The 20,821-nt window shown below is 40.0% G+C and overlaps 1 protein-coding gene across 1 annotated transcript; it reads left to right on the top strand.

The window, feature by feature from the left end:
• Positions 1–824: 824 nt before the first annotated feature.
• Positions 825–19,882, top strand: LOC129367651 (LIM domain-containing protein 1-like). The gene is made up of 8 exons (XM_055042240.1): positions 825–2,401; positions 8,345–8,446; positions 12,314–12,381; positions 14,095–14,157; positions 14,708–14,838; positions 16,706–16,757; positions 17,254–17,322; positions 18,607–19,882. Exons 1-8 carry the CDS (start codon positions 1,402–1,404, stop codon positions 18,739–18,741), a joined length of 1,620 nt encoding a protein of 539 aa, XP_054898215.1. The 5' UTR covers positions 825–1,401; the 3' UTR covers positions 18,742–19,882.
• Positions 19,883–20,821: the final 939 nt, after the last annotated feature.

Here is a 20,821-nt window from a genome sequence, read left to right as displayed (position 1 = left end):
GCCTCCTTTGACATTCTGTTTACATGCTTATATTTGTGACATATTTGCATATATGACTATCAGTTTGTAAACTCGTCATGCTCTATTTTTAATTTTTCAATTAATGTTCTTGATTAATACAAAATAACTTTTCATACAAAACTTTTATTCAATATTTGTTAGTTTTCTGAGCTTTTATTAAAAAGAAAGAAAAAAAATCCACTACTGCAAAGTTGAAATATCTCACAAACAATATTCAAGGGTGTGTGCGCCAGAGTTTTTATTTTTTATTTTTTATTATAAACAGATGAACACTGCCTTGCAAAACTATTCATATCACCACCAGTACATAACTATTACAGGGGACAATTTATCAAGTGAAATAGTGAATGGTTTTCAAAATGAATACCAGTACTTGTAAAAAATATTAAAAGTGCATTTGTATTGTGCTGATGTTTTGCTCAGTTGAATCACACATTCCTTATTTGGATGGTGGTTTGAGAATAGAGCTCTGTCAGGTTTTCGACAGAGCTCGAAAGTATAACCTAAAGTCTCTTTGTGTAATGTTTTAACAAACCTCTGCGAGGAGGTGGGCTCTAATTACTTAGGATGTGATTTCTGAAAAAGTGAAGCCCTGGTTTTTATTTAGGGGTGTCAGGATAACGCAACAAATTTTTACATTGGAGAAACTTTAAGAAAAATAAATAAAGCATTTTTTAAATTTACATGGCGACTTTTTGTCCATCGGTAAAGCTAACTCGGTTAGGAAAGTGATATATTGTAAGTCGAGTGTAATGTGAGTACTGCGCCTTTAAAAACGGTTCAGTGCTTTGTGTCCTAACTGTCGTCCGGTGGCCACGTATGGCTCCTTCCAACGGCGGTAACAGCGGCTAACGGGTCCTATCCGTTAACCGACCTGACTTCAGCCAAGCGTTTATTTTGTCTTTAACAAACGTGGTGGGCTTTTTTTTTTTCTTCTTCTTCGTTTGAAGCGCAAAGGACAAAGTTTTGTCTGAATGTTTCCCGCTGGGACCGTGAAACCGGAGGAGGAGGCGGAGGCGGAGAAGGAGGGGGCTAACGGCTGAGGGCTCGTCCTGTCCAGTCAGAGTGTCTGATCCGGGTTCCGTCTGGCCGTTCAGTCAGACGGTCGGCGGCTCCTTCGAGGCTGAATTGACGGGATTCACCGGGGGGAAACTTTTTCTCTTTTCTTCCCGCGGATGATTCAGTTAGGAACACAGAGAAGTTGGGATTCATTTAAAGTAGTTTTGACTTTGTTCGGACTGTTTTCTTTCTTCTCTCAGTGTCAAGACTTCAAACTCTGGAGGCATCACTCTTCCTACGGACATTTTTGATTCACATAGAACTTCTTGCAACTTTATCACAGCAAGCGGTTCGGGCTTCTTGCACACACACAAAAAAAATATGGATAAATACGAGGATTTGGGACTCGAAGCGAGTAAGTTTATCGAGGACTTGAACATGTATGAAGCGTCCAGAGATGGCTTGTTTCGAATGCGGAGGGATGCGGGAAATAATCCGGACTTTGAGGAAACTCGGAAGGTTTTTGCCTCCAAAATGACCAAAATACACATGCAGAAGCAGCAGGAGGAGATGGCAAAAAGCAGCCAGGTGATTAAAATGAACGGAGGTCATTACACCAAGGACAGACCGCCCATCAACAGCTACAAGCAGCCCGGGGAAGCGGCGGCGAAGCCCCCGATCCTGTCGGGCCCGGTGCCGGTGACCCAGTGTGTTCAGGCTGAAGCTCCAGCCAGCAGGATGTACGGCTACGGAAGCAGTTGTGATAACAACGAGCGCTTGGAGCCACACTCCTCCCATCATAATAACTCTTCCATGCCAAGTTGTGGAAGTCCCGCTGCCAGTGCTCTGTTCCCTGTCCCCCCATCCAGAGAGGGCAAGCTGCCCCCCACTCTCTCAGGGAGCAGCGCATCCCACCATCAGCCTCAGCGCCTGCACACATCTTCCACCGTGAGTCCTTCACAAGCAACCAGTCAGAGTCCGCTGTCCTCTGCTGGGACAGCCAGGGCTTGGACTGGAGAGCCCACTGGTGCTCCAACATCAGAGGGCATCCCTGCTTTTCCTTTGACCGCCTTCACAGGTGATGCTGACCATCATGTGCAGCAGCCTGTGAGTCATTACTTGCAATCTGTTAACCACAATGGGCCTGCAGCCACTTCCTTTGTCCCAGAAATGCCTCAACCTAAAGCCCAGGTGACCTCTGCAACCCCATGTGCCTTGAAGAACCAGCTTTCGTCCTCCCCTAAACCGATCCAGATATCGCCTACCGCTCAGCCTGCGCAGCCACTGGAGCAGGAGCCCTCTGCAGCTGAAATCAAACTAGAGGCACTTACGAAACAACTGGAAAAAGAGATGGATGCCCAACCAAAATCAGACTACTTTGGTAAGACTAGCCGACACCAATAAGGGGATTTCTGTCAGTTTATCATCATCCGAATGACAAAAAGCACCCACTCACATTCCAGGACACAAACCTTTGTTTTTGATTTCATGTTATACACACTGACTGCCACATCTCACACATAAACAAATGTCCTGTGTTTTTACTGATAAATTCTTGAATTTGTCTTGCAGAACAATTTTTACTTTAGTTTGTTAGACAATAATCCATCTTTGTCTTCTCCAAACAAAGCCTTGAGGTGATTAAAAAAAATGGCTTTCTTATTGTCTCTTCCCAGAGATCACTTTATCATCGTTGACACAAGGATAGTAAAACAGCAATTAGAGCTTCGACATACAAATATCTTCAGTGCAGTGTTTGAGCTCGTGTGTTAGCGTGTTTTTCCCGGTGTTTACTTTGACTGACAATGGCCTCCACTGTTTTTAGCTAATGACTTCCATAGACCTGTGCTTGCACATTTTTCAATTCTCCCAAACTGAGCGTTTCAATACCTGCCGGAGCGCGTGTTGAGTTCCACCATTGTTGCCAAGGGTGCAGAGAAATGTCAGCAGAACAGTGATGTTCAGCTCACAGTGCCTCACAAAAGTTTGCAAACCTGTAGAAGTTTTACCACATTCTGTCATTTTACAGCCACGACCTGGAATGCATTGAGACTTCATGCGATGGAGACACAGAAGGTTGCACATATTTGTGATATGGAAGATTTTTTATATTTTTTTATGCATTAAATGAAAACTGTGGTATGCGTTTAATCAGCCACTTTTAAATTGATACCGTGTAAAAATCTTATTTTACTCCAAACACATCTGCGTGTCTTTTGGGATGTGTCTCTTTCCTCTCTGCACATCTACAGACAACAATCATTGCACCTTCTCATAACTCAATCTCTGTTAGATTGAATGAAAAGTCTCTGAATATCACCAGATTCTCATTGGTATTAAGAACTGGACTTTGACTGGACCATTCTGCACATAATTATGTTTAATCTATGTCAAAGATGGACAACCTTAGTCTTAGTTTTAGATTTTACTCAGGTTCAACATCATCAATCATCTCAATTAACTCTGTTAGTTTTTCTACGGCACATAGCAATTTGCATATTGACCAAAAAGTTTTCTTGTGGTTTCATTCGATGATCACCTTCTTCAACATGTTTGCTGTGTCCAGGCAAAGAAGTCTGTAAAACGAGACTTCTTTTAGCTTTTTTTTAACATTCATCTTTCTTGTCATTTTTCCACAAAGATCAGATTCTTCAGTGTGTGACTGCAGCAGCTTCTCTGGTGGATCTCTGCAGTTCCTCCAGAGCTACTACGAGCTCTTGGCTGCTTCTGTGATTAATGTTCTCATTGCCCTTATCAGTTTAGTTTGTGCAAATGTTCAAGGAAGTATAAATGGCTTTGGACGCTGTAGCTGGGCATTCAAAAGGATATCCTTCATAAAGTCAGCTTGTAAGCTCTCATCTACTGAAAGAAACGCAAGAAGAGATAAAATGTAAAATAAGTGTGTCCTACTTCAGCAGTGTCCAATCATGGATAGTAAATGAAAGGTGATGCATTTGCGATGAAGCAGCTCTGCAAAGCGATCACCGTTTCCTCCTACCAAGAGGAATTTCCTGCTGGAATGTCACGATTGCAATTCACAGTCCTTCTTCGCTCCCCCTCCCTTCTGTTGGTGTGTAATGGAAGAAGTTGCAGCGCATGGGACTGTCACGACGCGGCTCGTAAATATCCTCCTGACGTGAACGTTAGACGTGTGGGACAGTACAGGATCCATGTGCAGCCACGAAATGTGTAGCTTATAAATAATACACTAAAAGTGTATACAAATACACAGTTCTACATGCTCAATCCCACACAGCCCACACATGCAGTTGTTCCAATTTGGAGTTTCCCACCACACTGTGGCTCATTCTGAGTCATGCATTCATGCTAGATTAAAAAAAAAACAGTGTGGAGGCCTTTTTTCTTGTCATCATAAAATATCTTCCTAATTCCGTGAGGAAAATGCCATTTCTAATACTTTTAAACACATTTTATATATTTTTTATCAGTAGCACAGCTGCAGCTGTAAGTTATTAAATCACTTTTTTTTTCTTTTTTAGTAGGACTGTGCTTCTAAAAGTCTTTGCCTGTGAAACTTTCACCAAGCAGTGTCCTGAAGGCAGATGCATCACATTTCCCATGACTACTCTTTGCCGATCGGCATAACTGCAGATGTAGGTTCTGAGAAATGGTGTTCTGTGCCAAATGGCTGCACTGGGGAAACACGAAGGAATGTCTGCAGGAATTTTTAAAATGAGGCTTTTAGACACAAAAGGGAGGTGTGGTGGTACCCAAACAAGTTCAGGGGTGCCTGGTGTGCAGATGAATGGATGAGTGGACAGTTGGAGAGCTTTGGGGGCAACGTTTGTGGATGTGTCTTTTGTATTTGGCCCCATGGGAATAAAAGAATGCTAGATTTACAGGCAAGTTCATCCAAGATGGGGAGAAGTGGTGGGACCAGAGTTTTACACACACGCACACACACACACACACACACACACTCACACTCACACTCTCAATCACTGGAGGGTTTAATGTTGTGTTAAGATGAAGGATTAATTCATCCCATCTGGCTGTGGAGTCAAAAAGCACCATATTAACTCTTCCCAGGGATTTTTTTTGGCTTCTTCTCTGGCAGGCCTTTTGGGGTCCCGGTCCTGTGTGTGTGAGTGTGTGATGGCCCTTCATGCGCATGTGAACATCTTTGTGAATATATGGCTGACAGAATGTAATATCCTATGTCAGCTCAGAGTTTAGAGTTGCTCTGTGCGCACTGGTAAAAGTTAGGAAATGAATCCATGAATGAAACATTACTGTATATTTCACAGGATTGAAAGTGGATTTCCACTTTCAGTTATCAAGTGATTTATGCAAATGTTGCCCAATGTATCGGGAATAAGTTGACTCTTTTGGACCTTTCAGCTTTAAAATAGCTACAGACATGTAGTAATTCTAGTAAAGATATGTAAAAACCCTAAAATAAATAACTAAATATGTATATATAAATGTCTTCTATATTAATTCACAGGTTTGAGCCATTCAGACGTTAATCTTTGATCTCTTCGCATCAGCCAGATGCAAACTACATTTTATTTAAGTGATATCATGTACTCTATCCGAGTTCCCAAGGTATTGTTAGACAAGCGGGCCGTAGCATCACAGATCACACTGATCCCACCAGGAGTTTGTTGCCAAAAGTTGCGTCTGTCATCTGTACGAAATGCATATGGATGTCAACTTAAGTCCCAGTAGAGTCGAGTAAACTCCACCTGTTTATGTCTGTGATGGTTGGACAGGGAAAGCTCTTTTCTGGTAACCAGTTGGCGTGGATTACTAAATAAAATCTCATAGAAACTCTGATTTAATGAAATTTTAAATAAAAAACAAATTTTTTTTTACATTATTATTTCAACATTGGATGCTTCCCCCATTATGTTCTCAAATTGAAGGTTAAATGATTTTTTGTTTTTTTTTCAGTGAGATTATGCTGCTGTAAAATAGAATTTTTCCTCGTCATTAATAAATGTGTACGTATGTACAGTACGGCCACACTACACCACCAGTTTTACACATGGACAAGCTGCAGGCTGTAATTGGCTACTCCATAATGCGACTTTTGAGTCAGTGTGAGTCACAGACACCCTGACTCTGTATTCCCGTAGAAACTTCATGGAAAAGTAATTAGGTCGAAGACATATATTTTTTGAGCTTAAAGCACCAGAAAGAGTGGAAATCTTTTGCTGACCTGAGTACAAGACTTCATTTAAAAATGATTTTTCTGATCTGGATATTCAGTTAGAAACTTTCAAGAGAGCTCCATGGGTTGAATAGTTGTTTAAAATTTTTTTTCTTCCTGTCTGTGGAATATTTGGCAGTAGGCAGCCATCGATCGAGAGTTTTGACAGCTGGAAAAGGTGATGAAGGTAGAATGAGAAGTACGGCTGTGTGTTTTGCTTCCCTTCCCCCCAGGTTGAACCCAGGCGGTCCATTTAAAAGGCAGGCTTGTAAATGACCCAAGCTGCAACAAGGTTGATGCAGAGACAGGAATTTTAATGCATTTTAAAAAAACAATTTAGACTTTTTGTGTGTCTTTCTAATCAGAAATAAAACAGATAATGAAATGTATATTTTTGTTCAGAGGCAAATCTTAAAGCATGTTAAATGTGCTGCTTTCTTATCTCATTTGGGCTTTTAGAAAGAGGGATTTGAATGATGAGACTTGCTTATTTTAGTAGTTCTATAACTATGCATGTAAACCAAATAGCTTACATAAGAGCAGCATTTTTTCTAATAATATCCTTCTGTTATCTCTAAATCTCCTCTCCAGCCATTGGAGCCCCAGATGAAGTGTTTTGTCATTGTTGAAATGATTCTCTAATTTCTACCAAAATTTTGACAGAATTATAGAAGAAAATTGGCTCAGCAGAGTTATTAAGTGAAACTGTTTTCTGAAGTAGTCGGCCATGTGATGTTTGTTGGATACAGTGGAAACAGAAGGGTCTTTGTCAGTGATTTAGGAGGAGCAGAGTTGGGCGGACCTCCTCTGCTGGGCTCCAATTCAAGAGTCCCTCAGGAGTTTTTCTATAAAAAAACACACACAAATAACTCGGTGCCCATGCGTGTACATTCTTCAACGAAAAGGGAAACTCGAGGTCTCAAGGTTTCATCCTCCATCAGTGCTGAAACCCCCTGTGTTAAGTCAGTGGTTGATGACTGGAAGGCCATATAGCCATACTATAGCTGATTGATTTGACACCCGCCCGACTGCATCTTAGTGGTGATAAGCTGTCATCGTATTGGTTCTCAAGTTGTATTTTGGATGCTCAGAGGCATAAATATAGAGCAGCGAAGTGCAGATTTGATCTTTTACCTACTGGTGTGTTCCTGACCAGTCTGTTAAAAATGTCTTTGTAGAACCAAAGGTTCACTCAGACAAATTCCCACATTTTGCCAGGATCTGCAAAATGTGAGAAGTGTATGGCAAACCTTTCTTTATATAAATATTGGTTACTAAGGACATTCAAGCAGGCAGTCATTTGGAACTACGACATACCACACATTGATATGTGTTGTGTAACTCTACTAACATGATTTATCATCGGAGCTAAGAGAAAGTTGAGCAAGAACAACTGATCTTGTTCTTGCTCATAATCAGACGAATCTTGTTCTTGAGATTCGTCTGATTATGTACAATTATCGTTTTCCTGCCTTGACAGACCAAAGTAAGGCTCTATTGTTTTGACTTGAGGTTCTGGTGTTGAATGCTGACATATCAAGACCAGCTCTAAATCCAGGTTTTACCTCTCTTTCACCTTTCATCACATTGGTGGTGCTTGACTTTTGTTCTTTGTTAGACTTCGTGTGTAAATATAACCAAGTATATAATATTTAGATGAAAATAAAACATGGTTAGGATATAAACTTTTGTGTCAAAGGAGGGATATTTTTACGTCGATCAAAGAAGCATTGCTTCTATGATGGGTCTTATTTCTCTCGACAGCCACATGCTTCTTATTTTATTTGCACATTTTATTGTGTATACGTTGGCGTGACTGTCTGTGTGATCATTAAACAGACTCCACTCCAGTGTCTTCATAACACACCAGCCAAGCGGAGTGTGTTGTGAGAGTAGGCACACTTTGATTTTTATCAACTCCTTTTATTAACACAAGTCCAGATTTCAGAGCCAAGTCAAGCAAACAGACTGGGAAATATTTCCCTTTTTACTAAATCAACTTCCTGACTTTTGTCTGGATAAGCTAATTCTGTGGTGCATTGTGTTTGTTTTTGGATAACATTTTTTTTTTACTGTTTGTGTATATATAGTTGTATTTTTATGTAAATACATAGTGAATCCTCTCCATATCACTGTTTTTTGTTCCAGGGCTTTGCGTGAAGTGTAACAAGGCGGTTTACAGAGCTAACCAGGCCTGCCAGGCTATGGGTAGCCTCTACCACGACACCTGCTTCACCTGCAGTGCCTGCAGTAAGTACATACACCCATTCCTTCACTGTGAGATTTTGTCTTCTCACTTAAGCCCCTTTGGCCCCATATATAGAGCTTATGACTCCTTAATAACAGGCTACTGAGCTCCCGTAGCTGTGAAAGAAAGTGGCACCTTCCTCAGTCGTTTCCTTCCCTTCGTAAATGCACACAATTATGGAGGGATTACTATCATGTATTGCTGGTGTTTGGTTTGCGGGTGTGTCGGTCTATCTTTGAGCCCACACAAAGACAGAGTTGAACCATTTACCTGCCCGATTTATCAACCTGTCAATTGAATACCTTTTTTTTGGGGGGGGGGGATGAAAAAATTCAGAACTCCACGCTAAAAGTCACCGCTTGACAAATATCTTTGCTACTACTGAGTAACCTTGAAACCACTTATCACTTCTAAAAAGGTAACACAACATTCTCCTCTTACACACTGTGCTTACATTTGTAATCACTCTGAAAATGTAGAATATTATAATAGCCTTGATTAGAAATTCTCCTGTGAAATGTTTTTCTTTATATTTTTGCTCTATTCTCACTAAATGTCTGTGCACTCCCTCCATGGACTGAAAAACATTGCAAGAAGAAAGTCTTTGAAGTAAAAAAAGACAAATATATGACTTGCAAATGTATTAATACTTAAACTTTTTGAGGTCATACTGATAAAATTTATGGTATTTCATTGGACATTTCTGCAATAGAACAACAGTAAATGCTGCATAGTTATGAAGTGCAACAAAAAGCTGTACGGGTGTCTCCTCATTCTACCTCATTTTTAAATTCCTGCTTTGTATTAGACATTATCCCAATCAAAATATTTCTCTTGACCGGAATCTTTATGTCTAGCACAGAATGACTGAAATACAACGTGGCTCCTCATGACGGCAAATTAAAATCTCTGCTTGAGTTATCAACTCATGGGTATGCCGAGTATTTGTGCCACTGTTTTGGCGAACCCCCGCTGAGGCTCATTGTTCTCCTGCTTCTTTGACCTCGGACAGTTATGCTCTGAAAGATGCGATAAACATCTCTTGTTTTCCCCAGCCTCTCTGTCCTGCGTATGAGACGGGAGATAAAAGAGAACGGAGGCATTGTGGCTGAGACTGAGGCTGATGTCTGACATTAGGTGGGGTACAAGGGGGGTCGTAGTTTACACACTACATACCTCTCATAGCTTGCTGCATGTGAGGGCACTAGGGTTGTGCTCGCTTTAAGTGGCCACGGGGAAAAAAAACATCTCGTCCACAGAGGAATGCAGGAATAGGGGCCCATGTAGGTCCAACAAAGTGTAAATAGATGGAGGACAGTGTGTGAACAGGGCAGCCATTCAGCTGGAGCATGCATCGCACCACGCGCAGCCATGAACGATGAAGGCAACTCCAATGTTTTGTGAAGTTTTAATGTGCCAGTACTGATTTTAGCAGCTTTAGTTTTTTTCTTCAAGGAACTTTCCTCTTACTTTCATTAGCGGTCATCTATTATTCATTTAGCTATGAATGTTCCTAACAGGATTTTCTTCAACTGTTATGTTTTTTCCCACAACATCGGAAATTATAGGAAAGAAAGTTTGAACGTGTTCATGTGCGTTAAATGGTTTTATTAAAGTGAACAAACTAGAAGCCATCTACATGGACGAAAACTCTGTAGCTTTGCAGGGAAGTAAAATGATGGTACAGTCGACCCCTGCCTACTTGTGGCTCAGTATTTGCAGATTTTTCTGTAGAATGTGATTCCAAATTATTTGTAAAGACCCAAATAATTTGGGTCTTCTAGCTTCTAGCTCTAGATTTTGTAGCTTTTGTGGAACATGTCTAAAATATTCAAAAGAAAATTAATCTTGAGAAGCTGAAATACCTAGCCATAATGGTACTTGACAGACTATTGGCTGACATTTCCAAAGGAGCCACTACAGTAGCGCCATCTATTTTCCTTGGCAGTGATACAAAGCTGACGTTAGCTTCTGATTGTAGCTCCCTATTCAGTAAATGGCTGAAGGGCAAGCCTGGACTTAATTATTCTACACTATTAGCCAAAGTGTTCAAACCAATTGTGTGATTTGAAAAACCTGTGTTTACCTGGAAAAAGATGCGATTTGGGAATTTTTGTCCAGCTGGTCATCGGGAGGGACAATCAAGGGCTGATTCTGGTCGCCAGCTGATTTTTTTTTTATTACTAGCCAGAGCTGATGCTGCACTTTGCTGCAGGGTGGATAATGAGAGGTAGAATCAGCCACAGTTAGAGGCTGAGCCCTATCCTCTCTGAAAACAAACTTTGAAATTCGACACACAGAAAACCGACTGCTCTGACCACCAGTCTCATTCACACTCCCACAAAGTCCTCCAAATATTCCTCCTGGTGAGTTTGCTACAATTAGCGTCTCCACCAGGAAAGAGAGTGATTGAGAGCGAGGCTGAATCAGCTTTAAGACGTTTTATTTTTGAGGAGGGAGGGGTAAGAGAAGCAGTTGAGTAATTAGCCGAGGGAAAAGAGGGAGGACCAGGGCGACCGCTCGAGGCGTCATACGGTCACTCTGAATCGATTGTCGTTTTTCAACAATGGGATTAGTCTTGAGGGCGAACAGAATGGTTTTAATTAGAAAAATGGCTTTGTGATTTGTAATGTCCCACAGGTGTTTTACATTTTTATGAAAGAACTACAGTCATGGTCCTTTCTGGTGCTTTTTGAGCCATCAGCCCTGACGCCTGACTTTAATTAAGCCCTTATCTTTTCAGAAAAGCTTGGAGTTTTCCTTCTTTAACTCACTGGGGTAAAAAAAAAAGAGACAGGAATTTGAAGACGAGAAAGACCCAGAGCTTACTTCCATTCCCCTTATCCGAACTGACTTTAACAGAGGACTTTGGTCTGAGACATTTGGTCAATAATTACCCAAGTTTTACACCTTGAAAGAGTGACTTAAATGACTCAATGTAGTTATGTCTTATTCTCATTAAGTCAGGTCATTAAGTGAGTAATTTGTATTAACTACTAACTTTTATTGCAATTTGTTGTGCTACTTTGCAAATTAATTGCGATTAATCTGTCAATCTGGAAGTAGCCGTGTGTATCCAGATAATCAGGTAAATAGCAGGAAAGAAGGGTTCTCCTGTCGTCTCCTCCCAAAACCCCCATCTACCCCACCCACTTTACCCCACTCAGAAAATTTGAGGAATGTTCCCTCTTCCTGTGGGACCTGGTCAGGAATAGCTATGTGAAGTAAGCAAGAAAGAAGCTTTTGCAAGTGTGCATGTGTATTGATATAAGAAGAGAGATCCAGACCATACACAGACAGGAAACCTACCAACCATGTGGAACGACACTGGAACGGAACAAAGAGGGGAGTTTTTGTGGGCTTTGGCCTGTTCTCGCTGTGAAATCAAACAGAGCAGAGTGCTTAATCTCTTGCACCTGTCTGTTAATTGGACGCAATCAGTTTTTTCCACACACGTTTTCGATCCAGATGCATTTCTCGTCCCGACCGCGGCAGGCTGTCCTGCATGCCAACGCAGTATTAAATGAAAACTCCAGCACACTATAAATCCCCACCCTTTGATTTATCTCCTTGGATATGGTGAATATTACAGCAGGGCCCATTACCTTCCAATGGCTGTAATTAATCTCTAAGCTCCTCATGCTGTAGTCCTGGAACGATTAAAAAAAAAGTAAATTCAGATTTGGATTGTATCTCATGCAGGATTTTCCACTTTGACATGTTTACGACTTTCCTTTTTCCTATTCTGCTTTAATTTACTTTCTCCTCATATCTTTATGATTAATAAAGCATGGGTTTCCACAGGTGACAAAAAGGTTTTAGGTAATCTTATGGTGATAAACGGAAGGTTTTTTTTCTTGTTTTTCCAGGTCGAAAGCTAAGAGGGAAGGCTTTCTACTACGTCGGAGGGAAAGTTTTCTGTGAAGAGGACTTCCTGGTAGGTGGTCAATATACAGTCAATATTCTCAGTCCCTCTATCTGTGTGTGTGTTCTTATTGAGGGAGGTTAACAAGAAGACCTTGTAAAGTGCTGCGTCCACTAACAATAAAGGCATGAATTTCCAACTCTGACCCCGTGAGCCGTTTCTAGTGCCGAATGGAACCGCTTTATGTCAGTTTGCTCCTGTGGTCGCAGCTGGAAGGAGGTTGGTAACTTGAGAAGCTGTTTAGCTTTGCTTTATGGGTTAGAGGGCAATCGGGCCATTTTCACTGGTCAAATATGACAACAAGCACTTTGCAAAAAAACCTTTGGAAGGACTACATTAAAAACAATGCAACCAAAAGTTGAGGTTATTGTTATAAAACGATGGCTCGCAATAAATCATAAAGTATGACCAAAATAATTCATTTAAATATCTGTATGAAATGTATTGATAACAAGTAGGGTAATTTGTTAGTTTAATTTATGTTAGTTTACATGATTAGGGCTTATAGCTTTTGAAAACTCCAAATTCAGTTCAATAAGACTTTTTTTTTGATTGAAAAAAATGTCATGTAAAAGACTTTACTGCTGATCTGTTTACTAACTGAAAGTTAAGTGGAAGGAAAAAGTGTGGTAGAAGAAAGATTCAGAAGGTTTCTACTCTGACTATAGTCTGTGATTTAGGACCCAGCACACACCTGTTCCTTGAGTTAAGCCACTTCTAAACCAGGCTCAATATTAGCATATGACCTTGGCTGAGGAGAAAAAAGACTGGTCCGTTTTCTTAGTTGAATTTTTTCATTTTGTACTGGATTACAAATGACATGGAAATTACAATTTCCATGTCATTTGTAAACCAATCTCCTGACCCTGGAGGAAAACTGGAGGAGTTTGGGTTCCTTGAAGTCCAGGGTGTATTTCAGCAGTCAGTGATAGTTTGGGGAGCAAAAGGCTTTTATCTGTTGACTTTATTGTTTCTTACTTTGGTTTTATGTTTTGTTTGGTTTTAAGGTTGACTTCTATTGTACAGCGCTTTGTGATTTTTATGTCTGTGAAAAGCGCTTTATAAATAAACTTTACTTACTTTACTATGTTATCTGCTGGTGTTGTTGATGTCGATCATATCTTATCAAGTCCAAGTCGACTCATCCATCTACCAGAAAATTACTGAGCACTACTGATGACAGTTTTTATAGAAAGGCTGATTTTTATTTTCCAGTAGGATGTGGCAACTATCTGTAGTCAAAAGTGCCAATTCTTTGTTAATTAATTACTCTATCACACTGCTTGATTGGCCAAGCGAATTGGCCTGCAGAAAATATGTGCAGCGTTGTCAAAAGGAAGAAGAGGGCCATGTGATCCAAGAATGCAGATGAGCTGGAAGCCATCTTTAAAGCAACCTGGGCTTTTTATAATAATAATGAATACCAATAGACTTTAGCCAGTACAATTCCATTCAGATACACTGTATCTAATAATCAGGACCACAGGCTGATCACCTTCAAGCAACCCTTTATTGATGCAGGATTTCATGCAAAAGGAGCCAAAGTGTTTAGAGACGATATTCTGGTTGTATGGTTTCCAGCTGTTCAAAGCTGTAGCTTATTTTAACAGGCTGAGACGCACAGGCAGCATGTGGTTGATCAGATCTCAGACTAAAAAAGACTGAAGTCTCATTCTCTGCCACCAGACTCAAAGGAACTTTTTATCATTTTTTTCTTCCCTGCAGTACTCTGGTTTCCAGCAGTCTGCTGATAAGTGTAACGCATGTGGACATCTGATCATGGACATGGTAAGTGTCTGTTTCTCCTCTCTTTGGCCGACTGGGTGTGTGACTCAGAAACTTCTGATGTGTTTTCCTCTCAGTGGGGTCGTCTGTGTGTGCACATGTGGATGTAAAACCTGTGTGGACAGATTGCACAGTGTGTTGAACACAGCAGCAGGCGGACACAAAGTGGAGAAAGAGGCTTAAACAATGTCATTAAATAAGGGACGTCTCAGGAAATACATATGCAAGTGTTACATTTAAGTAGATAATGTCTCCATATTCTCAACAGTATAGACTTCTATGTGTAAACACACGCACATCATTGAGTCTTGTTTTTTATGTAAATACTATGTTTCTTTAAAAATGACTTGCGTGATTTCTTCTTGTATTAAAATGATTTAGTTTGAATTTATTCTGTTAAGGATAATCACAAAAAAATAGGATTACTAGTACAATTCAACAGCACTGTATTTTGATGCCAAACTATTTTCACCAACTTATAAACCAGTTTGATAGAAAGATGTAAGATATGGACAGAAGCGTGTCAATGTCCTTAATCTGACTCTGTCTGCAGATCCTGCAGGCTCTGGGGAAGTCGTACCACCCCGGCTGTTTCCGCTGTATGATCTGCAACGAGAGCCTCGACGGAGTGCCCTTCACTGTGGACACGGAAAACAAGATCTACTGTGTCAAGGACTACCACAGGTGGACAAATAGTCACATACTTTACACTATGCTACATTTTGTATCCTGGCAGCCACAAACTTTTATGCATTCAGATTTTATAGGTATATTAACACAAAACAGCACGACTGTAAAATGCAAGGGAAACAAATGTTGGTTTGCGAAATGATTTATAAACAACAATCTGAAATTATTCCCTGCTTGATTTTTGCAGAAGCCTCCTATTTAATAAATAGCTCATCAGTGTGAAACAGAAGTCCAGTTGAAATCCAGCCGTTTAGTAAACAAAAATGGCATCGTGAAGAGCGATAAAACACATCAGAAGGCCAGTGAGTTTGAAGCAGGTTCAGGTTATAATCAGCATTTGAAGATCTCACAGAGCTCTGGTCAATCCATTAACCACAAATGGAAAGAGTACATCCCAAAATGACTGCCTAGGCAGTTGGGAGGGAGGGTCAGTCGTGAGTTTGGAAACCCTATTCTTCACCAATTATGAGGAAACTGCTCAGAGTTGATGGAGAGAACGAAATAACAGATGTTCATGGAATAAAATCTCCAGAAAGGCGATAAAAGTTTGAGGCTTGTGGGAAGGATCACCCCCAAACAGATGGACAGAGCTATATTGGAACGGCTTGGATCAAAGTATATATCATATAAATTTAAAATTGTGTTTCACACATCAACCACTAAATGGTGAGTCAGTACATAATAAAACCAATACATGACTGAGGCGACGCAAAGAAGGCTAATTAGTTTGAGCTACTTTTCAAACGTCTAAACAAATTGTTAGAAATATACCACAATAACTGCATCTGTAAAAGCATCAAAAATGAATCTACAAAGTATTTACTTGGAGGATGCTGACTACACCACACTTTTCAGATTTTTATTAAGAAACGTTTTCTTTCTCTTCCTAATTATTTTTGTTTCTCAGTTATAACATTTTAATAAAATACAGTAAGGCATGTGGTTGCGACGTGATAAAATGTGAAAAAAAGATTTTAGGAGAAATGAAAAGTTTTGCACTGCAGTGTGGATACACAAGAGCCCGGCCTCAGTTTTCTGGGCTGAATAACTAAAATGTGACACTGTGTCAAGTATGTGGGGGTCTCGCGGGTCCCAGCACAAACTGTCAGCTTTGTTATAATTATCCCGCCGGTGAAGGCTGAGGCCTTGAAGGCCCGACTGAGCTCTCAGAGGGCGCTCTAGGCCACGTTTGACAGACACATGAGAACGAGAGGGGGAGAACAGATCAGTGTTCAGTTCTAGGTGGAAAGAGCAGCACGGACTCAGCTGCTCAGGTGCAAAAGCACAAGATCCAGGTCAGCTGCTGATATTTGTCCAAAAATAAAAGTTCTCTCTGTTCTTGAAGGTGTTTTTACAACTCAAGAAAACAGACAAATGCTCCGTCTTCTCCCTCTGATCATGAGTGAAAGTTTTCAGTATTTCTCAGCAGCTTGTCGCTTGCAGCTGGCGCTCTATGTGGACAGTTTGTCCAGCACCATGTAGCATGTGCCTGTTGGCAGCTCCCACATGTTCTCCTCCCTGATTGAATCAGACGAGTCTTATTACGTGTACAGTGAGTGTTTGTTTGCAGCCGCGGTCGCTCACGCCGAACTGAGCCTTGTTGTATCCACGGAGATCCTGTCATGTGTGGAGAATTTAATTTGCTTTTCATTTCTCCCACTCTTCCTTCCAGTACATCTGCAAAGCCGGCAACTCGCTCTGCGTGTTAGGGTCTTTGAATCTAGTCAGAGAAGAAATGCCTGGAGTTCAATGAGTTAAAGAATTCAAAAATATTAATAGGAGTCCTTCTTTGGAAATTCCTGCAAAAAGATCCAAAGTTAATTTTTTTTTCAATTAAAAAAAAAGTTTCTCTTTCCATCAGGGTCCTTGCTCCTAAATGTGCAGCCTGTAACCAGCCGATCCTGCCCTCAGAGGTGAGCAGTTTGACCACACTTTTTTATTTTATTTTTTATTTTTTATGACGCTTAAATTGTACAGTTGTGTTGGAGGGAAACATGGTTTAAAAGCCAGATTTAAAGCAGAACGACCGTAATGTCAGTGTATCCGTCCTTGTTAACATTTACCTCTGAATTAAAATACTTATTTTTAAAAAGCCTTTTGTCCATAAGTTAACTTTCATTAATCTGGGGATTATTTGCATTTCATCTCATCACTCTTCATAGTAAACTCGACTCAGTTGCTATTACCAGCACGTTGTAATACTGTATTGCCTTAAAGTATATCAGAGTTGTATCTTCCGAGGATGGGCATATTTAATTGACTGTTCAGTTAAACTGTACCAAATGAAAGGTACAGCAGAACAAAATGCAGCAACATTTGCTCTTAAAAAAGATCCAATTCTGGTGTCCTTTCATCAAAGTGCAGAGTCGATCTAGACCTCTGCTGAACTCGGCTCTGATTTCCTTTCAGGGCTCTGATGAAACCATCCGAGTCGTATCCATGGACAAAGACTACCATGTAGAATGCTACCACTGTGAGGTGAGTCACCAACTGGAAGTGAAGCTTTGCACTTGACAGTGTGCACTTGGTGACTTTGAGCTTTGGAGTCTGAGCAGCTCATTAAAGGAAGTTTAATGAGTAGATCCTTAATCTTAATTACAGTCTTCATTATTATGCAGTGCTGAGTCAAGCAGGTGCGAAGAATTTTCTTTTCCCCCTTCTCTAATCTGATTGACGGCAGTTTTGCTCTGATTTTATCAGAGTACAATCTGAGTAATGTAGCTGTGGTCTTTCTTAAGTAGCAGGAGATATTTGTCGGGTTGAGAGTAATCTGTGTTTTCTGCGGATCTCCTTTTGTTTCCACACTATTACTTTTTCTGCCTTTAGAAGCCATAAATATTTACAATCAACCAAATTTATCTGTTATTGTAAGGAATGATTTTTAACAGTGACCGCTTAAAAACTTCAATCACTGCATTCTTCAGCATCAGAAAGTGAACAAATAGCTTGAGCAAATGTTCGATGCATGTTCCTTTTCTTTGCTTCATTCATCTTTATGTGCAGCTCTTCACACTATAAATGGTTGAAGAAAAATAAACATGTAAAAAAGTATTCATCCCCTTGGATGTTTTATCCTTTTATTGCCTTTACAAATCAATGTTGATGCACAAAATTTGGCTTTAGAAAACAATACAAAAATAAAACTGTCAAACTGAAAATTGAGTTTTACAAAATGTGAAAATGAAAAGATTTAACATAGCATAAAGTGTATAAATATCCTCTCCCTTTAACGTGACTGACCTAATTCAATAGAAGTCCAGCCAATTGGTAGTAGTCTCACTGTATGACTGTTGTCATACAGTGAGACTGGTGGTTCACTATATGACCACCAGTCTGGAAGGTCCAGTCACAGGTTCATCAGTATTCCTGGCTGTAATTACAGCAGGAAGACAAAGGAATGCTCCAACCAAATGAGAGAAAAAAACATGTTTTTAAAAAGTATAGGTCAGGGGATGGCTACAAAAAAAATCTCAAAAGGCCAGAACATCTCCTGGAGTCCACAAAGAAATTGATGAAATATGAGCCACCAGGTTGTCCTCACAACCTGAGTGACTGAGCAAGAAGGAGACCAGAGAGAGATAGGACACCTCTAGCTGACATTTGTTGATCATAACTGATTTGTAAACACTAAAGGCTTAAATATCTCAGGGTGTGAGTACTTTTCTTATAGGCACTGTATCAATAAATTAATTTGAAAGTAGAACACAGAGATAAATATCGTTTTGATTGTAAGCAGATGATTCACTCTGATTTGTTGACTAGGACTGCAAGATGGAGCTGAACGATGAAGAGGGTCACCGCTGCTACCCGCTAAATGGCCACCTCCTCTGCCACTCCTGCCACCTGAAGCACATCAAGCCCTGCTGTCCCCCTGCAGTCCCTGCCTCCACATACTGACAGGTCTGTGGGTGGAGGGCGACACCTGGTGGTTCTGAACAGGAACTACCAAGCTTGGCAGCAGCAGTGGATGTGTTCGATTCTTGTTGTAGAGAATTGATGGGTTTATTATGTCATTCTCTTGACTTGTGCTGTGTGTTTGGATGAGTTTATTAATGAAGTTATTTTTATGTAGGAGGAAATGGTAATCAAATATTGGTTACACCCAAGCTCTCCTTTGAAAGCAGAGACATCTTGCAGACTTTGCAGAAGTGTTGCCATTTAATTATTCTTTCAAGAGAGATCAGCTGCTTTTTTTGTAAATATTTTCTGATCTACTAATTTTCTGTTTGGAAATGCCTTCAAGTTCACATTTGTGCCTCTATAGCTTTCATAGCGTCCAATTTAATTCAGGTACAAGAGTTCTCCTTTCACTGGTTTATGAATTCAGTCGAACATTACTGACAATTAAGATTTTGATCAGGAATAATCATTTCTATTATCTGCCATAAACTTCTTTAATTTTTTTCATTTTGTCTCTGCGTAGATTTCTTTATGCATTTGTGTGGCAGGACAAAAGTTTAAATTTTCTTGATGTAAATGTTGTGTAAGCCAAACGACTCCAACACACAACCACCTCACACCAGTGTTAAATAAGGTCGTTAATCTCCAGTCTCTTCTATGGGCTTCTTAACTCACATCAATGCACATTCTCTTCCTAAATCTGAAAAATGAATCTCTAAAATATAGTTACAAATATCCTCTATTTTTCTGTGTTTCAGTTGTAAATGTTTTTCTTTGATTTTTCTATACATTAGGTTGGCAGAACTTGGTATTTATTTTTTAAAGATACATATATTCTGGCCTGTTTTTCCTCATTTATTTTGATACAAAGTAGCTTGATTATATAAGACAGACAAAGAATTTGTTGACCTTATGCGCAGCCTACAGCCTAATCCTACATACGCGCTTGTTGGGTTTACAGAGTAAACGGTTTTGTCTTCATATATTTTATTGTTCATAATTTGACTTTACTAACTTAACACTTTTGTTGCTTGTCTTTTTAAAACTTCATGTCTAAACCGGCTGTTGGACAAGATGAAGAGCAAGAAGACTTTGTGTGATTATTGTAAAGATATTTAATACATTTTAAAAGACCTGCTTTTGTTTCTGCGTGTTTTTCTCTTTCCTTTAAAAACGTCTTTGTGCTCTGATGAAGAAATAATGGCAGCATTTATTATCAGTACCCTCTCCCTTTCTGCCTTGTACATACATCGCAAGCCTCCCGTAGTGCTGACATTTTTGAGATCTAAATTATTCAGAGAAGAATCTCTGATCCTCAGTTAAAGGCCCTTAAGAATCTTTTGTGCTGTAAAGTGCAGCAGATTCTCAGTCTGCTCTCAGAGTTGGGGTTAGTTTCTTGCAGATGTTCAGACCACAGGAGCTTCACCACTTGCATTACATTGTATTGATGTAATAATATGATTTTAACATTGCAAGTCACTCTGCTGTAGCCATTACAGGAAGATGCTGTGAAGACATTCAATAGAGACTTTGTGGGAAGGCGTCACATGATGCTCCCAGACAAACTCAACCTACCTACATATAGACAGTTTAAAACCTATTTACGCCCTTCAATGTTGTTTTTACATATGCCTTTTTCATAAATAAAAAAAGATACAAGGAACCCTTTAAGGGAAAATTGTTTTTAGTAGAAAAACAATTCTAAATATTAGTAGAAAGTATTTAGTACAAAATAAGCGTACATATTCACCCCCTTCCAAATCAGTGTTTGTTAGATACACCTTTGGCTAAAGTCACAGTAGAGAGTCTGACCTGAGGCCTCAATCAGGCTGCAGTCGTACTTCATTCTTGACAGCTAAACTGTTCAAGCTTTGTCAGCTGTGAGCATCTCCTTTCAGTTCAGTCACCAGTTCCGATAGATGTGTGTAAATAATGTATTTGTGGTGATGTGAGGCGTTTGGTGTCTGTAGCATCTTGTCTGATGGGCAGAAAGACAGAAGACTTTCTTCTATTTGGCCATGGAGTCAAACTCGAGTTGAGGTTTGATGAGAGGTTTCCTGCTGCCGCTTTGACTGTT

This window comes from Poeciliopsis prolifica, unplaced genomic scaffold (genome assembly GCF_027474105.1).
Source record: "Poeciliopsis prolifica strain line A6 unplaced genomic scaffold, Auburn_PproV2 SCAFFOLD017, whole genome shotgun sequence".
Lineage (NCBI taxonomy): Eukaryota > Metazoa > Chordata > Actinopteri > Cyprinodontiformes > Poeciliidae > Poeciliopsis > Poeciliopsis prolifica.
Note: the sequence above shows the minus strand (reverse complement) of the source record. Positions and strands in the feature narration are given on the sequence as shown.

Coding starts and splice junctions, on each gene's coding strand:
- LOC129367651 (XM_055042240.1), top strand. CDS start 1,402: ATGGATAAATACGAGGATTTGGGACTCGAAGCGAGTAAGTTTATCGAG. Junction 14,158..14,707: donor GACATCTGATCATGGACATG/GTAAGTGTCTGT, acceptor CTCTGTCTGCAG/ATCCTGCAGGCTCTGGGGAA. Junction 17,323..18,606: donor TAGAATGCTACCACTGTGAG/GTGAGTCACCAA, acceptor TTTGTTGACTAG/GACTGCAAGATGGAGCTGAA.